The 18024-nt window shown below is 40.3% G+C and overlaps 1 protein-coding gene across 5 annotated transcripts in view; it reads left to right on the top strand.

Annotated features, from left to right (window-relative positions):
* PPP1R9A (protein phosphatase 1 regulatory subunit 9A) overlaps positions 1-18024 on the top strand; it is a 274499-nt gene that overhangs the window by 127 nt on the left and 256348 nt on the right. For 4 of the 5 annotated variants that reach the window (XM_037046456.1, XM_037046457.1, XM_037046458.1 and 1 more), the window contains exon 2: positions 2140-3750. In XM_037046456.1, the coding sequence (XP_036902351.1) occupies positions 2356-3750 (1395 nt within the window). In that variant the 5' untranslated portion in view covers positions 2140-2355. Of the gene's footprint in view, positions 1-551; positions 874-2139; positions 3751-18024 lie in introns of those variants that run through there. The other variant, XM_037046455.1, reaches the window with a different exon arrangement.

Genomic DNA, 18024 nt, shown 5'->3' with positions numbered 1-18024 from the left:
GCACCTGTTACCCCAGGCCTTCCTCACCCTCGCGGCCTCCCCTGCATTACACCCCGACTCCCTTGAAGGCCAAACGGCCAGCACGGGTGACCGCACGTGGGCGAAGCCCCTTCCCGGGCCGGGACGTCCCGGCCCCAGGCCGCCCCGAGTGTGCGAGCGCGCCGGGCCGGCCGCCGGCCGCCATGGTGTTGGGGAGCGCCGCGCGCCTCCTGGGGTCGCCCGCCACGGGCAGGGCGCGCGTGGGGACCCCGGCGCGAGTGGAAGCGGCCGCCGCAGCCGCCCTCGGCGCTGCGCCGTGAGGAGTGGGTGGAGGGCACCGAGCGGGCGGCGCGAAGCCGAGCGGCGGCCACCGGGGGGCGGGGGCGCCACGGAGGAGGGGTGGGAGCGCGGCCGCCCGACCCTCCCGCTGGCGGCGGCTCCCGCTCGGGTAAGGGGGAGGCTGCTTGCGGGGCGAGTTGGGGAGGGTGGAGACGTAGAGGGAAAACCTCGGCTGGTACAAAGGCTGAGTTGCAGGCTGGGGGTGGGGGTGGGCTGTGGTTGGGAGCGATAGGTTGAAGATCGGAGGCATATCAGTAGGATCTATTGTTTCCTGGCACATTGGGAGGAAAAACAAAGGGATTTATGATGATTACCCTGTAATTTTTTATTTTGCCTTTTTTAAAAAAAATGTGGCTAGGGAGCTCGGCTCTCCCCGTGCCACACTGGGATCCGCCTGGCAGCCGCCTGGAGCCGCAGCCAATGTGTTAGGGGACTTCAGGTGCTTCTTTGGCACAAAGCTAGACTGCGACCTCCTACCATAGCGCTTGGCGTCACCTGCTCTCCCGGCCCTGCCCCGGGGCCGAGGATCTGGCTTGGGAATCGGCCGCCTCTCAAGTTGGTGTTATTTATGTTTGTCTTTTGTGAGGGCAGGTTTTGAATCCCCCGGCGGCCCCGTCTCCCCCGCTCCCGCCCCCTAGGGCTCAGAAAGGCGGGGGAGGGAGTAGGGAGGGGGAAGGGAAGGGGAGCATGTGTTAGGCTGATGCAAATGTCAGGGTAGGTAGAAGGAGATCGTCGATGCCTTAACCCAAAACCAGGCACCACACTCTAAAGCCTTTCTTGTTTGTCTGCATGGGCCATGCATGCGTGCTGGGCCAGGAGCCCGAGTTTGGAGACGATTTAAGTGAAAGTGTGTGCTTCCTCAGCTGAGGGTGCATGGGGCTGATGCGGCTCGGCCTAATATTCAAAACCAAAACCAAAACATAATGAAAAATCTTTAGAACTACATTGTCTGCACTCCAGAAGATCTTGAAATATTTATTGCTGGCCTATTGATATAAAATCCAGCTATGGGCTCCAGGAGACCAGCAAGCCTGTGTTGGGTTGTATTTTGAGCTTTTAGTTAAGTTGGAGGCAAGTAGGAATAAACAAATCAGGGCTATGAAAAAGAGCTTTCATGGTACATTTGCTTTCTGATCGTCACATTCTCATGCTTTTATTCCCATGACATTCTACATACCTCTCTGTAATTAATAATGTCCACTCGTAGAAAACTTCTAAATATTTGCTATAAGTGGACTTAGAGTGAAACTTACTGCCATTTAAGAACTTTATTCTGCTTGTTTTGGTTTGAAATTGCACTAGTGTTGCTTTGGGGATGCTGTAAATGAGAACACTGGGCCACAAAGAGGGAAATGAGCCTCTATAGGCATGTTTTCAAGTTTGTAAACATAGATTCCAAACTTTTGATTGTACTTACACAGAAGGACTAAGTTCCATCTGATGTGGAGAGTTTGAATGAAGTTCATTTTTCTGGGCAGTCTGATGATTTCTTAAAGATGCATGAACTGCTGGTTTCTTTTAAGGTGATTCATAAAAGCAACCAAAAGTTGGGCTTAAGTATTGCATTTAAGTGTACTTGTGTGTAACTTGTATGTGCGTATGTGTGTGATTTTGGTAGAGCTCTTCGAATTGTGTTTAAAACATTTTGCTACCGAAGACCAATCCGAGTTACAACTTTTAAAGTCTTGGCTTTTAAATTCCAGTTTCAATGACTAATGTCCTCTGTTTGAAGCCACTTTGAAGGGAAAAGTGTATGTTAGTTGAGTAAAAATAAATTCAAATCAGTAAATGAATTCAGAAATTCATTCTTTTCTATTACAGATGAACCTCTAGTCTTGCTTTGAAAAAAAGCCATTTTGTGTAACTCTTGACTGAATAATTTCCTAACACACCTGTTGCGAGGATCACTGACACAGTATGCCATTTGAGAGGTACTTTTTCTTGATCAAATACTGGTGATTAGAGAAGAGAGGTGTTTTTGTCTCTTGTTTTTTTCCCCGATCATTATGAACATTGGCTTTTCACCCTGAAGTAAAAATGTTGAAAACCGAGTCTTCAGGCGAACGAAGCACTCTCAGAAGTGCCTCTCCTCACAGGAATGCATATAGAACTGAGTTCCAGGCTCTGAAAAGCACCTTCGACAAGCCCAAGTCAGATGGGGAACAAAAAACAAAAGAAGGTGAGGGCTCCCAGCAGAGCAGGGGGAGGAAATATGGCTCCAATGTCAACAGAATTAAAAATCTGTTTATGCAGATGGGTATGGAACCCAGTGAGAATGCTGCAGTCATTGCCAAAACAAGGGGCAAAGGTAGACCTTCGTCTCCTCAGAGAAGGATGAAGCCCAAAGAATTTCTGGAGAAAACCGATGGCTCAGTTGTTAAGTTGGAGTCCTCTGTTTCAGAACGAATTAGTAGATTTGACACAATGCACGATGGCCCTTCATATTCTAAGTTCACAGAAACTCGGAAGTTGTTTGAGAGAAGTGTGTATGAATCCGGACAGAACCACCGTTATTCCCCAAAGAAAGAGAAAGCTGGAGGCAGTGAACCTCAGGACGAATGGGGTGGTTCAAAGTCCAACAGAGGCAGTACTGATTCCTTGGACAGCCTCAGCTCCCGGACAGAGGCTGTCTCCCCCACCGTGAGTCAACTGAGTGCAGTATTTGAAAACGCCGATTCCCCCAGTTCCACCATTTCCGAGAAGGCTGAAAACAGTGAATACTCAGTGACTGGACATTATCCCCTGAATTTACCTGCTGTGACTGTTACGAATCTGGACACCTTTGGTCACCTGAAGGATTCTAATTCTTGGTCTCCTCCAAGCAAACACGGTGATGACTCAGAGGATGCCCGGAAGAGTAACACATCCTTGGTAACAGAAGTGGCTTTGAAAAGTACCTCTCTAGCTTTGATGCCTAGTGAAGAGACACAGCAGAGCAGGGAGGCTGAGGACTCCACATCTAAACAAGAGACTCCTGACAGAGTTGACAAAGACATCTGTGAAGAGCCTTGTGCTGAGGATAAGGCAATGCCAAAGTCTGACATCCTTTCACCACAAAATGAATCTTTAGAAGATGCCAAAGCTAATTTGGTTGGGAATGAGGCAGCAATGCCACAGAAGAAAGAACTTGCAGGTGGTGATTTTATCTCTGCTGATGCTTCTGGATCCAGGTGTGGAAAGGAAGTATCCGAAGATACAAGTAGTGTTGAGGGTTCCCATGTTTACATGCATAGTGACTATAATGTATATAGGGTAAGATCCAGGTGTAATTCGGACTGGGGAGAGACAGGCACCGAACAGGATGAGCAGGACGATAGTGATGAGAACAATTACTATCAGCCTGACATGGAATACTCAGAAATTGTTGGATTGCCAGAAGAAGACGATATCCCAGCAAATAGGAGAATTAAGTTTAGTAGTGCTCCAATTAAGGTAAGTATGTTTTCTCAGTTTGTTTTCCAAGTTTTTTCTAAGTTTCCTTAGTGTGTGGGCCTAACTGTATGCAGAACCGATTTTGACAACTGTAAGGAGCTCAAGGTTGTTGATACACAGAATGTTGTCAGGTGATTTTAAAAATTTGGAGTTTGAGAGATATCCAGCCTATTTCCTAATGTGTTTTATAATTGCATAAGCCAGTATTGAGTAACATTAAAGTTGAAGAAGTTTGGGGATTGTGAGATACTTTCCAATGGACCGGAGTGTGAATAATGTCAACACTGAAAATCAGGAGTGTTAGTTTGAAATAGAATTACTTCTTTAACTAGCTTTACCTAAGATTACCCATAAGTAATATTTCCTGAATCTAAACACTAGGATATCAAGTAGAATGCACAATGGGAGAGTTATAGTAACCTTGATATAATACTCTTTATTTCCTTGCTTAAAAAAATCTGAGTTATCACTTAAGTGTAAGTGGATTGTGAGGAATGTTGGAGCTTTTTTTTTTCCTACTGCTACTTGGTAGTGGAAGTTTGACCCATGGAAATATATTAGCGGGCTTTAATTGGAAAGCTAGGACTGGAAATAGCTTTGCATTCAGAATTTGATAGGGAGATTTAAAATGAAATTTTGTGAAAGAAAGTTAAAGTGATTTGCCATTCATGGATTTATTTTTACCTCCTAAAAACTGGATAAATGCCAACTGAATTCAGATGCTCTATTCTGACGACTTCCCTCAGTTCACATTGGATACACAGGAATAGCACAGAGCACATCAGCAGCGGGCGGCGAAACGTTATTAGCCAGTAATGGCAACAGGGCAGAAGGTTGAGCGTCAGCCTCTCCTGGAGTGCTCCTTCCAAGTGCACTTGCCCACCAGCCCCTTCCTGAGATTCTGGCCTGCCTCCTATGGGGGGCTGGAGGGTTGCAGTGGCAGAATGCATGGCTTGAAGCCACTTTGTAAGAGGCTTCCAGCTTACACAGTGTATCTAGGATAGATTTGGAATTTGATGTGGTGTCTTTTAAAATTTTCTCCTGAAAACCTCTAATCACTGTCTATTGCCATTTCCATCTGATGAAACTCCCATATAAGGCTGTAGTGTGGTTTTACACAGCTAAGAGCAATCTGACCTTGCTTTAATCACGCAATGCTGTTTTGCAATAAAGTAATAGTCTATGAAATTGTCTACAGGTGGTAGCCGGGTAACTCATTTCACTAGTGTAAAGCAGAAGTTCTGGATCAGAAGGGGCCAGGTCAAGATCCACTGTGTTTAAAATAACTAGAGATGTGAGTCTGGTTCTGAGTGAACTAACTTTCTTTGCAGTGCTTTGCCCCTTCCCTTTGTCGTTCTGTCTCCTCACCCCCAATTCCAGGCACTCTCTTCAGAGAGCCTGTTTCGGGGATGTTCTGTGAGCTCCTGAGTCTGACTGTTAGGACCCCTTGGCAAGCACTCCCCTTTGGACATCATCTTTCTGTCCCTTAGGAAGAAAGCAGTAACTTTAAATTGTTTCACATCGAGCAGGGCAGGAATAACTGAAATGAACTCTTCAAGGAGTTTGTTAAAACCAGTCACTGACTCCCTAATGGGAATTAGCAGCTTCTGGAAATTTATCAAGTAGAATGCTATCCAGTCAGGCCATTTGGACATCGGCTTTGTATTTGGGTCTTGTGCTTCCCAAAATATAACTGCACAGTAATAGGTTTAATGAATTTTCAAGCATTTATCATTGAAATATGGCTGTTCATATGGGATGAAACCAGGTTTGGGGTATGATATTTTGAAATAAAAGTGATTTTTTTCTATTATTGCTTATACCAGTAAGCATTTTGCCTTTTAGTTTTCATACAGTAAAGATGCTGTATATTTCATATAACTGAGTAAAGTAGATTACATATATTTAAGTGTAACACATTTCATCAGAGCGTAGATCAAGCAAAAGATCTGTGAAACAGAGATAATGCCCTGCATTTTAGTGGGCAGTTAACAGTACTAGTTGGAGTGGATTAATTTTGCAAACAGAAGATTCATTCTTTGCCCTTCGTAATGAATAAGACTCTTTCTTATTATCCCCATTGTTTAGCATGTAAGTGAATTCACTTGGGAATTTGGAGAGTTACTCTTCTACTGGGTGGTGGTGGTGATGGCAGTGTTTAGATTAATCTCCAGTGAAGATTTTTGCCTTAGACAGCGGTAATACTTAATTAAATTCAGTAAGTATTTATTGAAGGCTTATCCTCTGTCTATTCTCATGCTGTTAGCTACAGGAGAACAAAAACTTACAAGGTTACCTTTTCCTCGGTGAGCTTGTAGAGCCAATTCTTAAACACGTATTTAAAATCCCTGCAACCCTGTAAAAACTTGTGCCAAAGTGTCCAGTGAATACCTGGGCTGTCTGGCTGTGCTAGGTACACGGAGTGAGCAGAATCCAGTCGATCATTTGGAAGGGAATAGACTCAGATATGCCATATGTATGTTTTAAAATTCTTTTTATAAAGCATTATTTATAGAATGGGAAGTTAACAGTTTTGAATTGAAATCTTTTCCTTTGACATTCCAACACCCTCTTTCAGAAGCAACAGTAAGTATATTCCTTACAGAAGTAATTTTAGAACTTTTCCATACTTTTCCTGATACTCATCTTGTTCTTCATCAGGGTAAAAATTCTTGACAACTATAGCCTGCTGTTTTAGGTCTTGTTTGTGATCTTCATGCATGTCCTCAGTTTCTATTTCAGTTCTTCTGTAGATGTTTTAACTAGACATTTCCCTTGATCTTAAATCTGAACTTCAATATGGACTTAGAAAATCATACAAATCGTAGCTGATCTTGCCTGTGTAGCACATTCCTTATGCATAATTGTTGGTGACTTTTAGAAATGGTCAGATTATTTCTTAATGGATAGGTTAATGTGTTTCCTAGTGTCCTGGAAAACTGTAATGGGATTAATAATGGAAAATATAAAATCCAGCTTTGAGATACAGAGTGAAGGAGTACTGTGAACTGTGCTGATTTGAGATGTGGAATTATGCCTCCATTCTTAGGAATCTCTCAAAACCCAGGGATTGAATTAATTAAATTTGTCTTAGATAAATCAAGAATAGAAAAGCTGACACTTTTCATTCCTTTTCCTGTTAATTCAGAACATTTACAGAGCTCTTACTATATGTCAAGAACAATGCAAATGTAATAAATACATAAAATGACTGGAGCCAGTCAAATCAGAAGCGGCTGGTTGGTGGGAACCATGCAGCCCTTTAGAGATGCTGCTAAGGCTATTCTGCTCAATTCTGTTTTTGGATGATCTTTCTAAGGCCACTGAAACTTTATAAAGGAAGTCATACCCCTTTCTCTGTTTCTGGTAGCCTTGTGGCCTTTGCATTGGTGTTCTTGAAATATACTATATCTGGAAAAGGGCATTTTCCTGATTCCCAGCAACAAGGAGATTGCAGGGTTAATGTTGAGGTGCGTTGTGCTATACTTTTCTGAGTGTTTTCTTAAACTCTGGAGAGCTTTACAGAGCTGTGTTTGAAGGAGACTGGCCATGGGCAGCAGCGTTGCTCTGAACCCTGCTTGAGAAGCTGTTGAAAATAGTTCCCTTAGTGTTTTCACCCTCATTTGGGGCTCTGAGTTGTCAGGGGGTACACAGGGCCTTTTATTCAGGAGGGTGTTCAGAGCATGGTTCTGAGATCCCAATTTCTGTCTTTGAGGAGCTTTTTCTAACAGTCTTGCTCAGTGCTTCTTAACCTTAATATACATATGAATCACCTGAGTATCTTTCAAAGTGCGAATCTGTGATTCAGTAGGTGTTTTGTGGGCAATTACCTTGATGCAGTAGTTAGCCTCCACGTATATACTACCAGCTATTTCAGAGGTTATGGCATGGATAGACTCAGCAACTAAATTAAAGTGGTTGAATCACATGATTTAGAAACTCAGTTTAAAACCCACAGCTGGAGGCCAGAGGAAAGCCACAGAGTAAGTTCACATACTTACCAGGCTAACAGGTTCAGAAGGACCATGCTGCCTGAGTCCTGGTACACACTCATATGTCCTGATCTTCTTTTACATCCACCTTCCCCATCCATGGTGCGGTTATGAGGGCTAAAGTTGATATTGGAGCAAGGACTCCTCTGGCCAGTGATACCCTGGGCTAATGATACATGCTTGCTCTATCCAAGAGGGTGGGGACAGGTGCACTTAGATACAGCTGTAGCTTTACCAGTTTGCCTGATGAGGAGCCAGGGATTTATTTGCATTTCTTGGGTAGAGCACCTTTGAGTCCTGGATAGAACCACACTGAGTGACTCCGGTTGGTGGCTGACATGGAGAAGACACAGCTGTCAGGAGATAACATGATTCTAACTTCATCTTTCCACCCCTTCCTACTTGCAGGTACGCCTCTTGTTTATTTCATCATCTCTTCTATTTTGGCATGTCTTACAGGTTACTAACTTATTTTTTAACACATGAATTTTGCTTTTCTCTTACAAGCTTTCATTATCTGTACTTAATCGAGCTTGTCTCTTTTATAAGCTACTAGCTTATGAGATCATCAAATCTTATCACCTTATGAGTCTCTCAATCTTTATAACAGAATTTAATATTCCTAGTAATTCTCAAACAATATAGCACGCTCACAAAACAGTAGGTCTGGGATGAGAATTTGCATTTCTAACAAGCTCTCAAGTTGGTGCTGATGGTTCTGGTCAACACACTGCTCTTTGGAATATGATTTTGAATTATAGTCTCCTGGCTTCTGAAAGGGGCTTGTCCTAAAGTGTTGGGGAAGCTCATTTAACAAATGCGCTTTCCACATGGGTCTGCTGTACGTAGCTGGTTGTGCCGAAGAATATTCTTTGAAGATGAAACAGGTGTAAACTTGTAAAGTGCATGAAGCACTCTGTTTCTGGCTGCCAAAGTAGGTAGTGACCCCTAAATTTATAAGGAGTTTGGGTCATCAAAAATTCTAGACTTTTTGTGTGGCCTAAGTTTTCAGGTATAAAAAGACAAGAGGAAGTTTTTGATGGACTCAGGAATTCCATTTCTTTCATTCTTTTGGAAGTCTAAATAGATTTCTAGAGAGAGTGTAAGAATTGTCATCCTATCTAGCTTGCATGTATTTGGATAACTTTGATGTCATGCTATTCAAATGGAACTTCCTTTTAAGTTTCGATGATTTGTAACGTATAGTTCATAACCAGGTAAACATGTCAAAATATTTTAATGTAATCTGAAACATTAAATAATGAATGTTTATTGAATGAACCTCTTTTCTAATATCAAGTTGTGTTTACTAATCCCTCCTTTTGTCACCAAATGCTGGTCATTTGGCATGTAAAAAGCAGTTCTGTACAACAAAACACGACAGGTGTTTGCTGGTGTTTATTTGTAGTCAGAAGATTGGAAGTTTCTTGCTTTTTGTATCCTCCATAATATTTTATCTGCCCCTCTAAACATCCTCACAAAGGACACTAGTTGTTGGATGAAAAGAGAAGAGGATGAAGTTTGGGGAAAGTAACTTTATTATGTTATTCATATATTGTTTACCTTATTAACCCAGTTATAGGCCCCTCCGCAGTAATTTGATTTAAACCTCATTTGCAGTAGCTTGTCTCTAACATCCTCTTCACTACCAAAAAGAAGAAGGTTTCAGAATTTCTGTAGAAATACACAGTTAGATATAGGATAAATTCTCTATAAGCAAAATAGATTTTGCTCTATTAAACTCTGAATATTACTTTTTGGCTGTTTGCTTTGACAGCACATATACTGAATATTATTTCTTGTGCTGTTATCTTATTTAGATTTAGAATATTTTTTCATAATTTTTTGTGCTCTTTTGGAATCTATTTCGTTTTTGTTCTTTTCCTTCCTTATAGTCCCCAGTTTCTTATTTTAAATAGGAAGAAAACTTTTCAAGTACTGCTTTATACTTCTTATTCCTGGTCACTGTAAGAATTTTCTTCTGGTTCTGATCTCTTTATTTTGGCTTGTGACATAGCAACTTAAAGATGAAAAGTACTTAAACGCAATCGAGTGTAATTTCCCACTCACTTCAGTTAGCCCTTCAATAGCATATTGCTGACAGGTGATCATTCGGCTTCTGCCTGAGTAATTGCACTATGGGGAGGTTGTGATTTTGCGGGATCAAAGGGAAAGTTGGAAGAAGGGACATGCTTCGTGTGTGTGTGTGTGTGTGTGTGTGTGTGAGTGTACACATGCATAAACGCGCATGTGCGTATTTTCATTTATTTTTAATTTGCAGTGTTTTTATTGAGATAAAATTCAAATAGCATAAAATTCACCATGTTAAAGTGTAGAATTTAGTGGTTCTCAGTCTATTTATAGTGTTGGGCAACTGTCCCTATTTTCTCATTCTAGAAAATTTCCATCACCCTAGAAAGAAACCCTGTGTCTGTTAGCAGTCACTCCCAATTTCTGTTCTCCCTGCATCCTCTGGCAACCCCTAATCTACTTTCTGTCTCTATGGATTAGCCTTTTCTGGACATTTCATATAAATGGAACCGGGGCAGGCTTTTTGAAAGGAGTGTAGGAGACACAATGAGTATGACTTGGGATAGGTTAAAATTTGCCATACCGCGAGGACAGCAGACTATAGGAGAATCTAGAGAGCAAAGGCAAAAGAATTTTCTGGATGGAGATGTGGTCTCAAGATTAAGTGGCAAGATGTGCAAGCAACAAATTCTGCCTGCCCTTTCATGCAATGTCATGGAGAGAAAGAAGACAAGAAACTGAGGAGACAGCAGGATCCAAGGAGGGATGAGCGTACGTATTTGCCAGCGGAGGAAGGATGGTGTGTGTGGCAAAGAGGATGGCTGGAATAAGTCCCTCGTTTGGGACACTGCGCTTCTATTCGTGTGATCTGCTGTTGATGAAGCCGGAGTCTTTGCTTTAGCACAGCCTGTGGCACAAATAGTGCTAATGCTGATTTGCATCTTTGCATTGGTCTTTCCTAGCACGAAGGGACCTTTATCCTTTTCTATCTGATGTTTATTTCCATCCTTCTGCTCTTTATGTTATTGCTTTCATGATTCTTTTATGTAGATTGGGATTGCTCATGGACAAATGTCAACTCTTTATTTTTAAAATTCTCCTCATCCTTTATTATTTCAGTACAGATTTCATATGCCATACTTGCTATTATCTGTAATACAACCATCTGTGAGGTGAGTAATTTTGGTTGGGTGTTTATTTAGTTTATTGCACATTGTCTACTGAAATATATATATATATACATACATATATGCATATACACACATATGCATATATATATATACATACAATTAGGTATTATTAATGTAATGAAAGTAATCAAGAGTTACTTGATATTCTATAAACTTGGGAAAGTTTGCCTCTTAAGACTTTCATTTTCTTATTTGTAATTGAGACTATCTTTCTTGTAATTTATCACTATGACCCCATTATCAGCTTTAACATCTTGTGATTCTCTGATTATCTTTTAAACATATTTGTATAATATCACTATTATAAATGTGCTATCATTTCAAAGGAAAAATTGGGGACATCTTTTGTTGAAGAATTTATATTAAATTGCTCTTGAGAATGTTATTTATACTATGTGTTATAGTCAGAATTTAAAAATGATGGTGATTAAAATATTCAACCCAAGGGAGTACATTTTTATGGAGTGGTTCTTCAGAGCAGCTTGATTTTTGAAATTAGCAGGTGAACTATATGTTTAAAACACCCCGCTGAAGAACCTAAGAATAAAGAAAAATGTTTTGTAATACAGTTGCTGACATATTAATTGCTTCCCTCACTTTTGTTCTGGAAATAGCTTCTCAGCATAGTTCAGCATGATTGAGATATTGATAATTTCTTTGCACAATTCCTAAGTTTTCAGCCTAAAACTTGCTTTCTCTTTCTCTTGCACCTATCCTTACAAAAAGGACAATGACATAGGCAGAGTGTAAAGATATCTGGAAATGGGATACTTTCAGAGGAAAGTCTTGTTCTTTGCTTATTTAATCTATTTCAGAGGGATTTTCAAAAGCATTCATAGAGTTAAAGCCATTCCTGATATATTTATGTATGAAGGAACAGTGGTTTTAAATGAAATGGCTCAGATGTGTTCAGAAGCAGGTAGCGAGTTTTATTCTGGGGAGCGCTCATCTTCTGAATTACTTGCTGTGTACCGTGGGCTGGATTGGGACACACAGTGGTTGGGAAGGGTCACAGAGGTAGTCGGGACTGTGGAGGCTTCTTTCCAGGAGTGACCGGATGACTAGGAGTTCGGTGTTTTTCCCTTGATGCCTTTGGACTGGCACGGCCTTGAGAACCTGAGTGTCTCCGTGCCTTGAGTCTGTCCCCTTGTAGTGAGGTGGACCTTTCTCTGTCATCCACTTGAGATCTCTCCTTCAGAAATCACTTCTAATTTTCCTCCAGAAATTTCTCAGGACAGCTTCATGGAGGGCACATGTATGTCAGAAAATCTGTCTCATCTTGAGCACGGGGCTTTTAGATAGTCCTGAAAGTCAGAGGTGTCTGTTCAGGCCTTTGAAAGGTTTTCCTTCCACTGCCAGGGACCCACAGCCTTACTTACGGGTGTGTAAGACCCACTTGCGTGTCACTGCTGTGTGGAGCGAGCCTTTCACTCAGTACTTGTTTCAGACAAAGTAGATGTGCGGAGCTGTTCCATAACGGAAGAAAACGGCAAATTCACATTTTTAATTACGAATCAGCTGATAGAAGTATTTTCTTCTGAGAAACCATACCTCAGGGGGAAAGGCAAAACTTTATCATAGCATGTTTGAATATCATCTGTGCACTGATATGTAAAATACATTTACTTTTAGAAGTTTATTCTGTAGGTAGAATAATAAAGGGCAGTCATTTCCTCTTAGACATTTTGAGGTTGAGCAGTGAATAGTAAAACAAATGCACAAACAAGCCTTATGAAAAATTAAAGCTGACCCAGAAGTGAAAATCCATGATAACACAGGAAAAGCAGAACGCAAGAATGATAATAATGTAAGATCAGTTCTTTGTTGACTTTTGGTATCTGTGCATAATACTAAATTAACAGGAAATTAATCCTATATACCTTTTTTTAATTCAGCACCTGCAGTTATTTAGACTATTTAGATATATTTCTAATAGTGAAATTATTGGCTAAAACATTTCGAAACCCTTAATCCATACTACCTGAATTATTACTCAGAAAGGCGTGTTGCTTTACAACTAGCACTCCATTGGAATGGCGTTCTCTCAGTCCCCGAACCAGCCCTTTCCAATACATATATGCTGTGTCGTGTTCAGTTTGGAGAGTGGAAAATGTCTTTCATAATTTGTGTATTATGTTGATTTATTGTTGAGTTTGAATGTTTTCATGTGTTTGCAGGTCTTTTTTGGATATGAATGTTTATTGCCTGTATATTTTTTGGTCAATACTTGTTAGTCAGTAGTTTATCAAAGTGTTGTTTTGATAGAAAATTAAAAGAACTCGTGAATCCAGCAATAGGAAAGTGATTAAATTCATTGTGATATATACATATCATAGGATAAAGCTTTAAAATTGTGTTTTAAATCATGCTTTCTATAATTAAAAAAAAGAGAAATACTTTACAATGTAGTATAGGGTAAAAAGACTGGTTAACACTTAATTGCATTTTTATCAGGATTTTATTTTAAAGTACATGTATTTGCATCTAAGCATATTTATCAAAATGTTAACTCTGGTTATTTCTGGATGGAGCAAATAAAGGTGATGTTTAAAAAATTATTTTATATTTCTAGATTTACTATAGATTTCTAAATTTTAACTCTGGTTATTTCTGGATGGAGCAAATAAAGGTGATGTTTAAAAAATTATTTTATATTTCTAGATTTACTATAGATTTCTAAATTTTCTATAGTGAGAATATTACAGCTTTAATTATCTAAATATGGAAAAGGTGATGCGGTTACAATAGGAATGATCAGCAATATCAACTTAGGAAGTTGACAAAAACAAATTTTTAATACTTTCCAAGATTCTCATAATTTTGAATGCAATTTTCTTTGAAGGTCAATCTGTCGCAGAAAAAAATGTTTTGGTTGAGGAGTATAAATTTATGGAATACTGAAGAAGGGTTGGGTCAACTTTTGACAGTTGAATTCATTAAGTGCTTCCTTTTTGCCCTTGATAAAATTGATTCTGCATTTGTGGCTAAGTTTGTAAGTATTATGGCGGGGAAGACCTTCCACTGTATTTTAAATTATGAGGATAACATTTGCATCTTTTAGATATTTCCATTGAGTTGCTGTTGTGTTACTTAAAATATGCTTTAAAAAACTGGACATGGATTCTGGATTTGAAGTGAAAAATATTTTAATGAGCAGTCTTACTAAAAGCAATACATATTTGTTTAAAGAAAGCCTAACAGTGACCCCAGGTGAGACGGTGCCTTTCTTTTCGATCTGCAAAATTGTTGAGCCACAACAGGCTTTCTCCCTCAGGGGCTGAGACAGTAGAGAAACCAAGTTGAGCATCTTGCCGGTGTGTATGTAATCCTGTGAAAACACGTGCATGAGCCAGTTAAAAACAGGATTCTGAGTTCTAGACCTCCAGAGTGTCCTTTTGAATGTGTTTCCTGTTCCAAAACGCCAGCCGGTATGTAGTTTCCTGTTGTTCTTCTTAACAAAATTTTTTAGCTGCAAAGAGAGGCATTTGATGTATGGTTAGATTATATGGTCGTATATAATATTTTTAGTTAGAGTCAAAGGGTCAGTTCCTCTCACACATTGGGTAGTATTGTACCTTTGAAAAGCTTTTGTAGATCATGCTAGAATTTATAAAAGAGGAAAATATTTTTGTTGGATGGCAGAGTTTTCTGGAATTAGAAATTTAAAGTATTGCTTCTGGCTTAGTTAGATCATCTGATAAATACATTTTAATAGTTTGTTTTTATTGTATTTTTTTCCATTGTAATCTATCCCACTTATATCCTCTTTCACCTCCACCTACCGCCCTTTTCCCACCCGCCACCATCAAAACACTGTTGCCTGTGTCTATGAGTCCTTTTTCTTTTTGGCTCGATGCCCCATACCCTCAACTCCCTCCCTCAGAGCTGTCAGTCTGCTCTCTATTTATGAATCTGTCATAACTCAAATCTTAACAGTTTTAAATAGTTTGGTATTTTATAAGCTCTGGTGAAGTCCTAATTAAATTGCATTACTGTGTAAACCGGTGGTACATCATCATTTTTTGTTAGGTATACTTAAAGACTTACTATAATATGGCTAATGCATTGTATTTGTATTCTATTGAATACCGAGGCAATTCTATTGAATATCGATGGGCAATTTAATGAAAAAAGGCAATATTATGCATTTGACCAAGTCTGAGATGAGACTTGTTTTTCCATTGGAGACCATGATGCTTGTGGAATTATGTTGCTGGTTTCTTTTCTGAGTAATGAGTTCCATGCCTTGCAGGTTTAAGGAACTACAGAGCTCTCAGGAGATTGCCCTATATGCAGATATAGAAGTTGGAAGTTTTAGTTTGAAGTTACTTGGTTTGGGCTCTTAATGAAATTCTTACCCTTGATTTAGAAAGGAACCATTAACTAAGTAGAGTTGATCTGTCTCACTGGAGGGTGGTGGAAATAAACTGTAAATACTGATATGAAATAATTTTGAAGGTGCCTTTTTATGTTTTATATTTAATTTTCATGTAATATATTAGAGTTCTCCAAAGCAACAAAACCAATAGGAGGTGTGTGTGTGTGTGTGTGTGTGTGTATGTATGTGTGTGCATGAGGTCTGCCCAGAGGTATGCAGCTGTGTAATATGACAAATAGAGACACTTATTGAAGAAGATACAAGAAACATTTTACATAGGACAATGACACCTCAATCCCCTTCATAGTAGGCACTTTGGGGCCTTACACTGTTCTTCCAGTGGCCATCAGTTGCCCCATTGTATTTGCTGAAGTCACTTCCCTTTCAAAGGTGATTTGAACTTTGAGAAAAGCCAGAGGTCGCAGGACACCAAATCTGAGCTGTAGGGGGTGATTTGATGTTTCACAAAACAATTGCACGAGACGTGATGCAGAAGGAGGTGCGCTGTGGTGATGAAGCTGCCCATCACGAGTTGCCCAGAGCTGGGGCCTTCTGAGTTATCCTGGTAGATTCTGTGGAGGAACTGTCAAAAACCTTAATACAAAATGTGATGCAGAATTACTCCTCTCCTTGCTCAGTCATTTTGAATGTGAGGACCACACTGTACACATGCTCACTCAATGGCATCTACCACCCCCACTGACTAGTACAGTGAAATCATCATTGTTCACATATGTACATCCGAGTCCACTCTCCTTGACTGCCAGGTTACATTTGATGTTGCACAAACCTTTCTCGTTATATTAACAGTGGCTGGACTTTTTCTGGACAGACCTCATATGTGTATATGTATATGGAGAGAGAGAGGGAGTTAAGGAACTGGCTCATATGACTATGGAGGTTGGCAAATCCAAGATCTGTAGGGTGTGCTGTCAGGCTAGAGACCCAGTGAAGACCTGAGGTTACAGTTCAAGTCCAAAAAGTGTCGAGCTGCAGATCCAGGGAAGGATGTAGGCTAGAAACTCAGGGTTCAAGTTGAAAGGCTGTCTACTGGAAAGTTCCTTCTTGCTCAGGGAAGTTAATCTTTTGTGCTTTTTAGGCTTTCAACTGATTGGATGAGGGCAGTCCACTCTACTCAGAGTTAACCAACTTCAATGTTAATCTTACTAAAAAATAATCTCACAGAAGCATACAGAATAATATCTGGCCAAGTGTCTGGGCCCCATGGCCCAGCCAAATTGACACAAAATTAACCATCACCGGCTGGGATTCTTACTTGGTTGTGCCCTCTGAAGCTGTTTCAGGGAATAAAAACATTTTACATTCCCTAGATTTGCCCCACATACCTCACAGGAGGAGTTGTCAGGAAACCTGCTGAAGAGTCTCTCCTTCTCGGGGCAGGAGCAGTAGGTTTGGAATCAGACCTAGGTTCAGACCCTAATGACACACAATCTTCTGAAGAAGGAATGTTCGCACTGTAAAGGCAGGGACTTGGTCTGTTTTATGGTGTGTCTTTAGGCCCGTCACATTATCTGGCATATAGTAGGCATACTTAATTTTAAAGATTTTATTCATTTTATTTTTTAGACAAAGGGGACGGGAGGGAGAAAGAGGGAGAGAAATTTCAATGTGTGCTTGCCTCTTGTGTGCCTCCTACTGGGGGACCTGGCCCACAACCCAGGCATGTGCCCTGACTGGGGATTGAACTGACCCCCCTGGCTCAGTCCACCGAGCTACACCAGCCACGGCAGTGAACTTAAACTTTGAAGTCCATCCCCCATGCTCCTTCACCTTTGCTATTCCCTCCCACCATGGGAAGGTTCAGAGTGGGATGATGGTGATAATAGTTGTACATGTATAAGGATTTATTTGTAGGTAAATCCCTCAAGTTAGAGTTGTGAGTGAAAACTGAGTGATTCCATTACAGATAGTAATCTTTTCTGGCACCTCCTCTGGCTTGTGGAAGCTGTTGTGCTCTCTTCCATTTGGGAAATCCCAATCTATTGCCCCATAATGGCAGTTTATACTTATAACCAGGAGCAGTCACAAAAGTATGCTCACCTGAGATGTGGCTGTGAGTATGGAAGGGGGGAGCATTCCTTTTGCTTTAACTTTATTTCTGCTTTGAGTGATTGCCCAAGCCTGTAATAACTTGCAAGGGAACGTAAAAATCGAAGCTCCATGTGAAAGATGTAAAGCTCCTTATTTAGAAATTGCAGTAATTTGCTACAACTTGGGTAACTTGAGTATATAAGTTTTATCTTTTTACCCGAAAATTTAAAGAAGTGTATGGAATTATTTCCCACCATGTAGGTGGTCTTTGCCCACCTTTTATTTCCTGGCCCCGTTATTAAAATGTGCTGTGTTTTATTTTCTCATTCGTTCTTTTCGGTCATTAGAGAGGAATTACCTACCATTTGGATCATTTCTGCCTCCCTCCATCCTCAATAGTGATTTTAGACATGTCCTTGGTTTTATTACCAGAGCTAAGTTATAATTTTGTAATTATCTTGGTAGTCAGTTAGCTCATTCTCTAATCATTCTCTTGCTGAATGTGATTTTGGTTTATCCAGAAAACTGTTTTTCATTTTTCTTCAGTGACTTGAACATTAGTAATAAACTTCATGGGAATAAATAATGCATGCTCTTGAAATCATATTTTTTATCTGTATGTTTCCTCCAT

This window comes from Sturnira hondurensis, unplaced genomic scaffold, assembly GCF_014824575.4.
Source record: "Sturnira hondurensis isolate 20B ecotype Veracruz unplaced genomic scaffold, ASM1482457v3 Scaffold0005252, whole genome shotgun sequence".
NCBI classification, from domain to species: domain Eukaryota; kingdom Metazoa; phylum Chordata; class Mammalia; order Chiroptera; family Phyllostomidae; genus Sturnira; species Sturnira hondurensis.
This window is presented reverse-complemented; position numbering and strand designations above follow the sequence as displayed.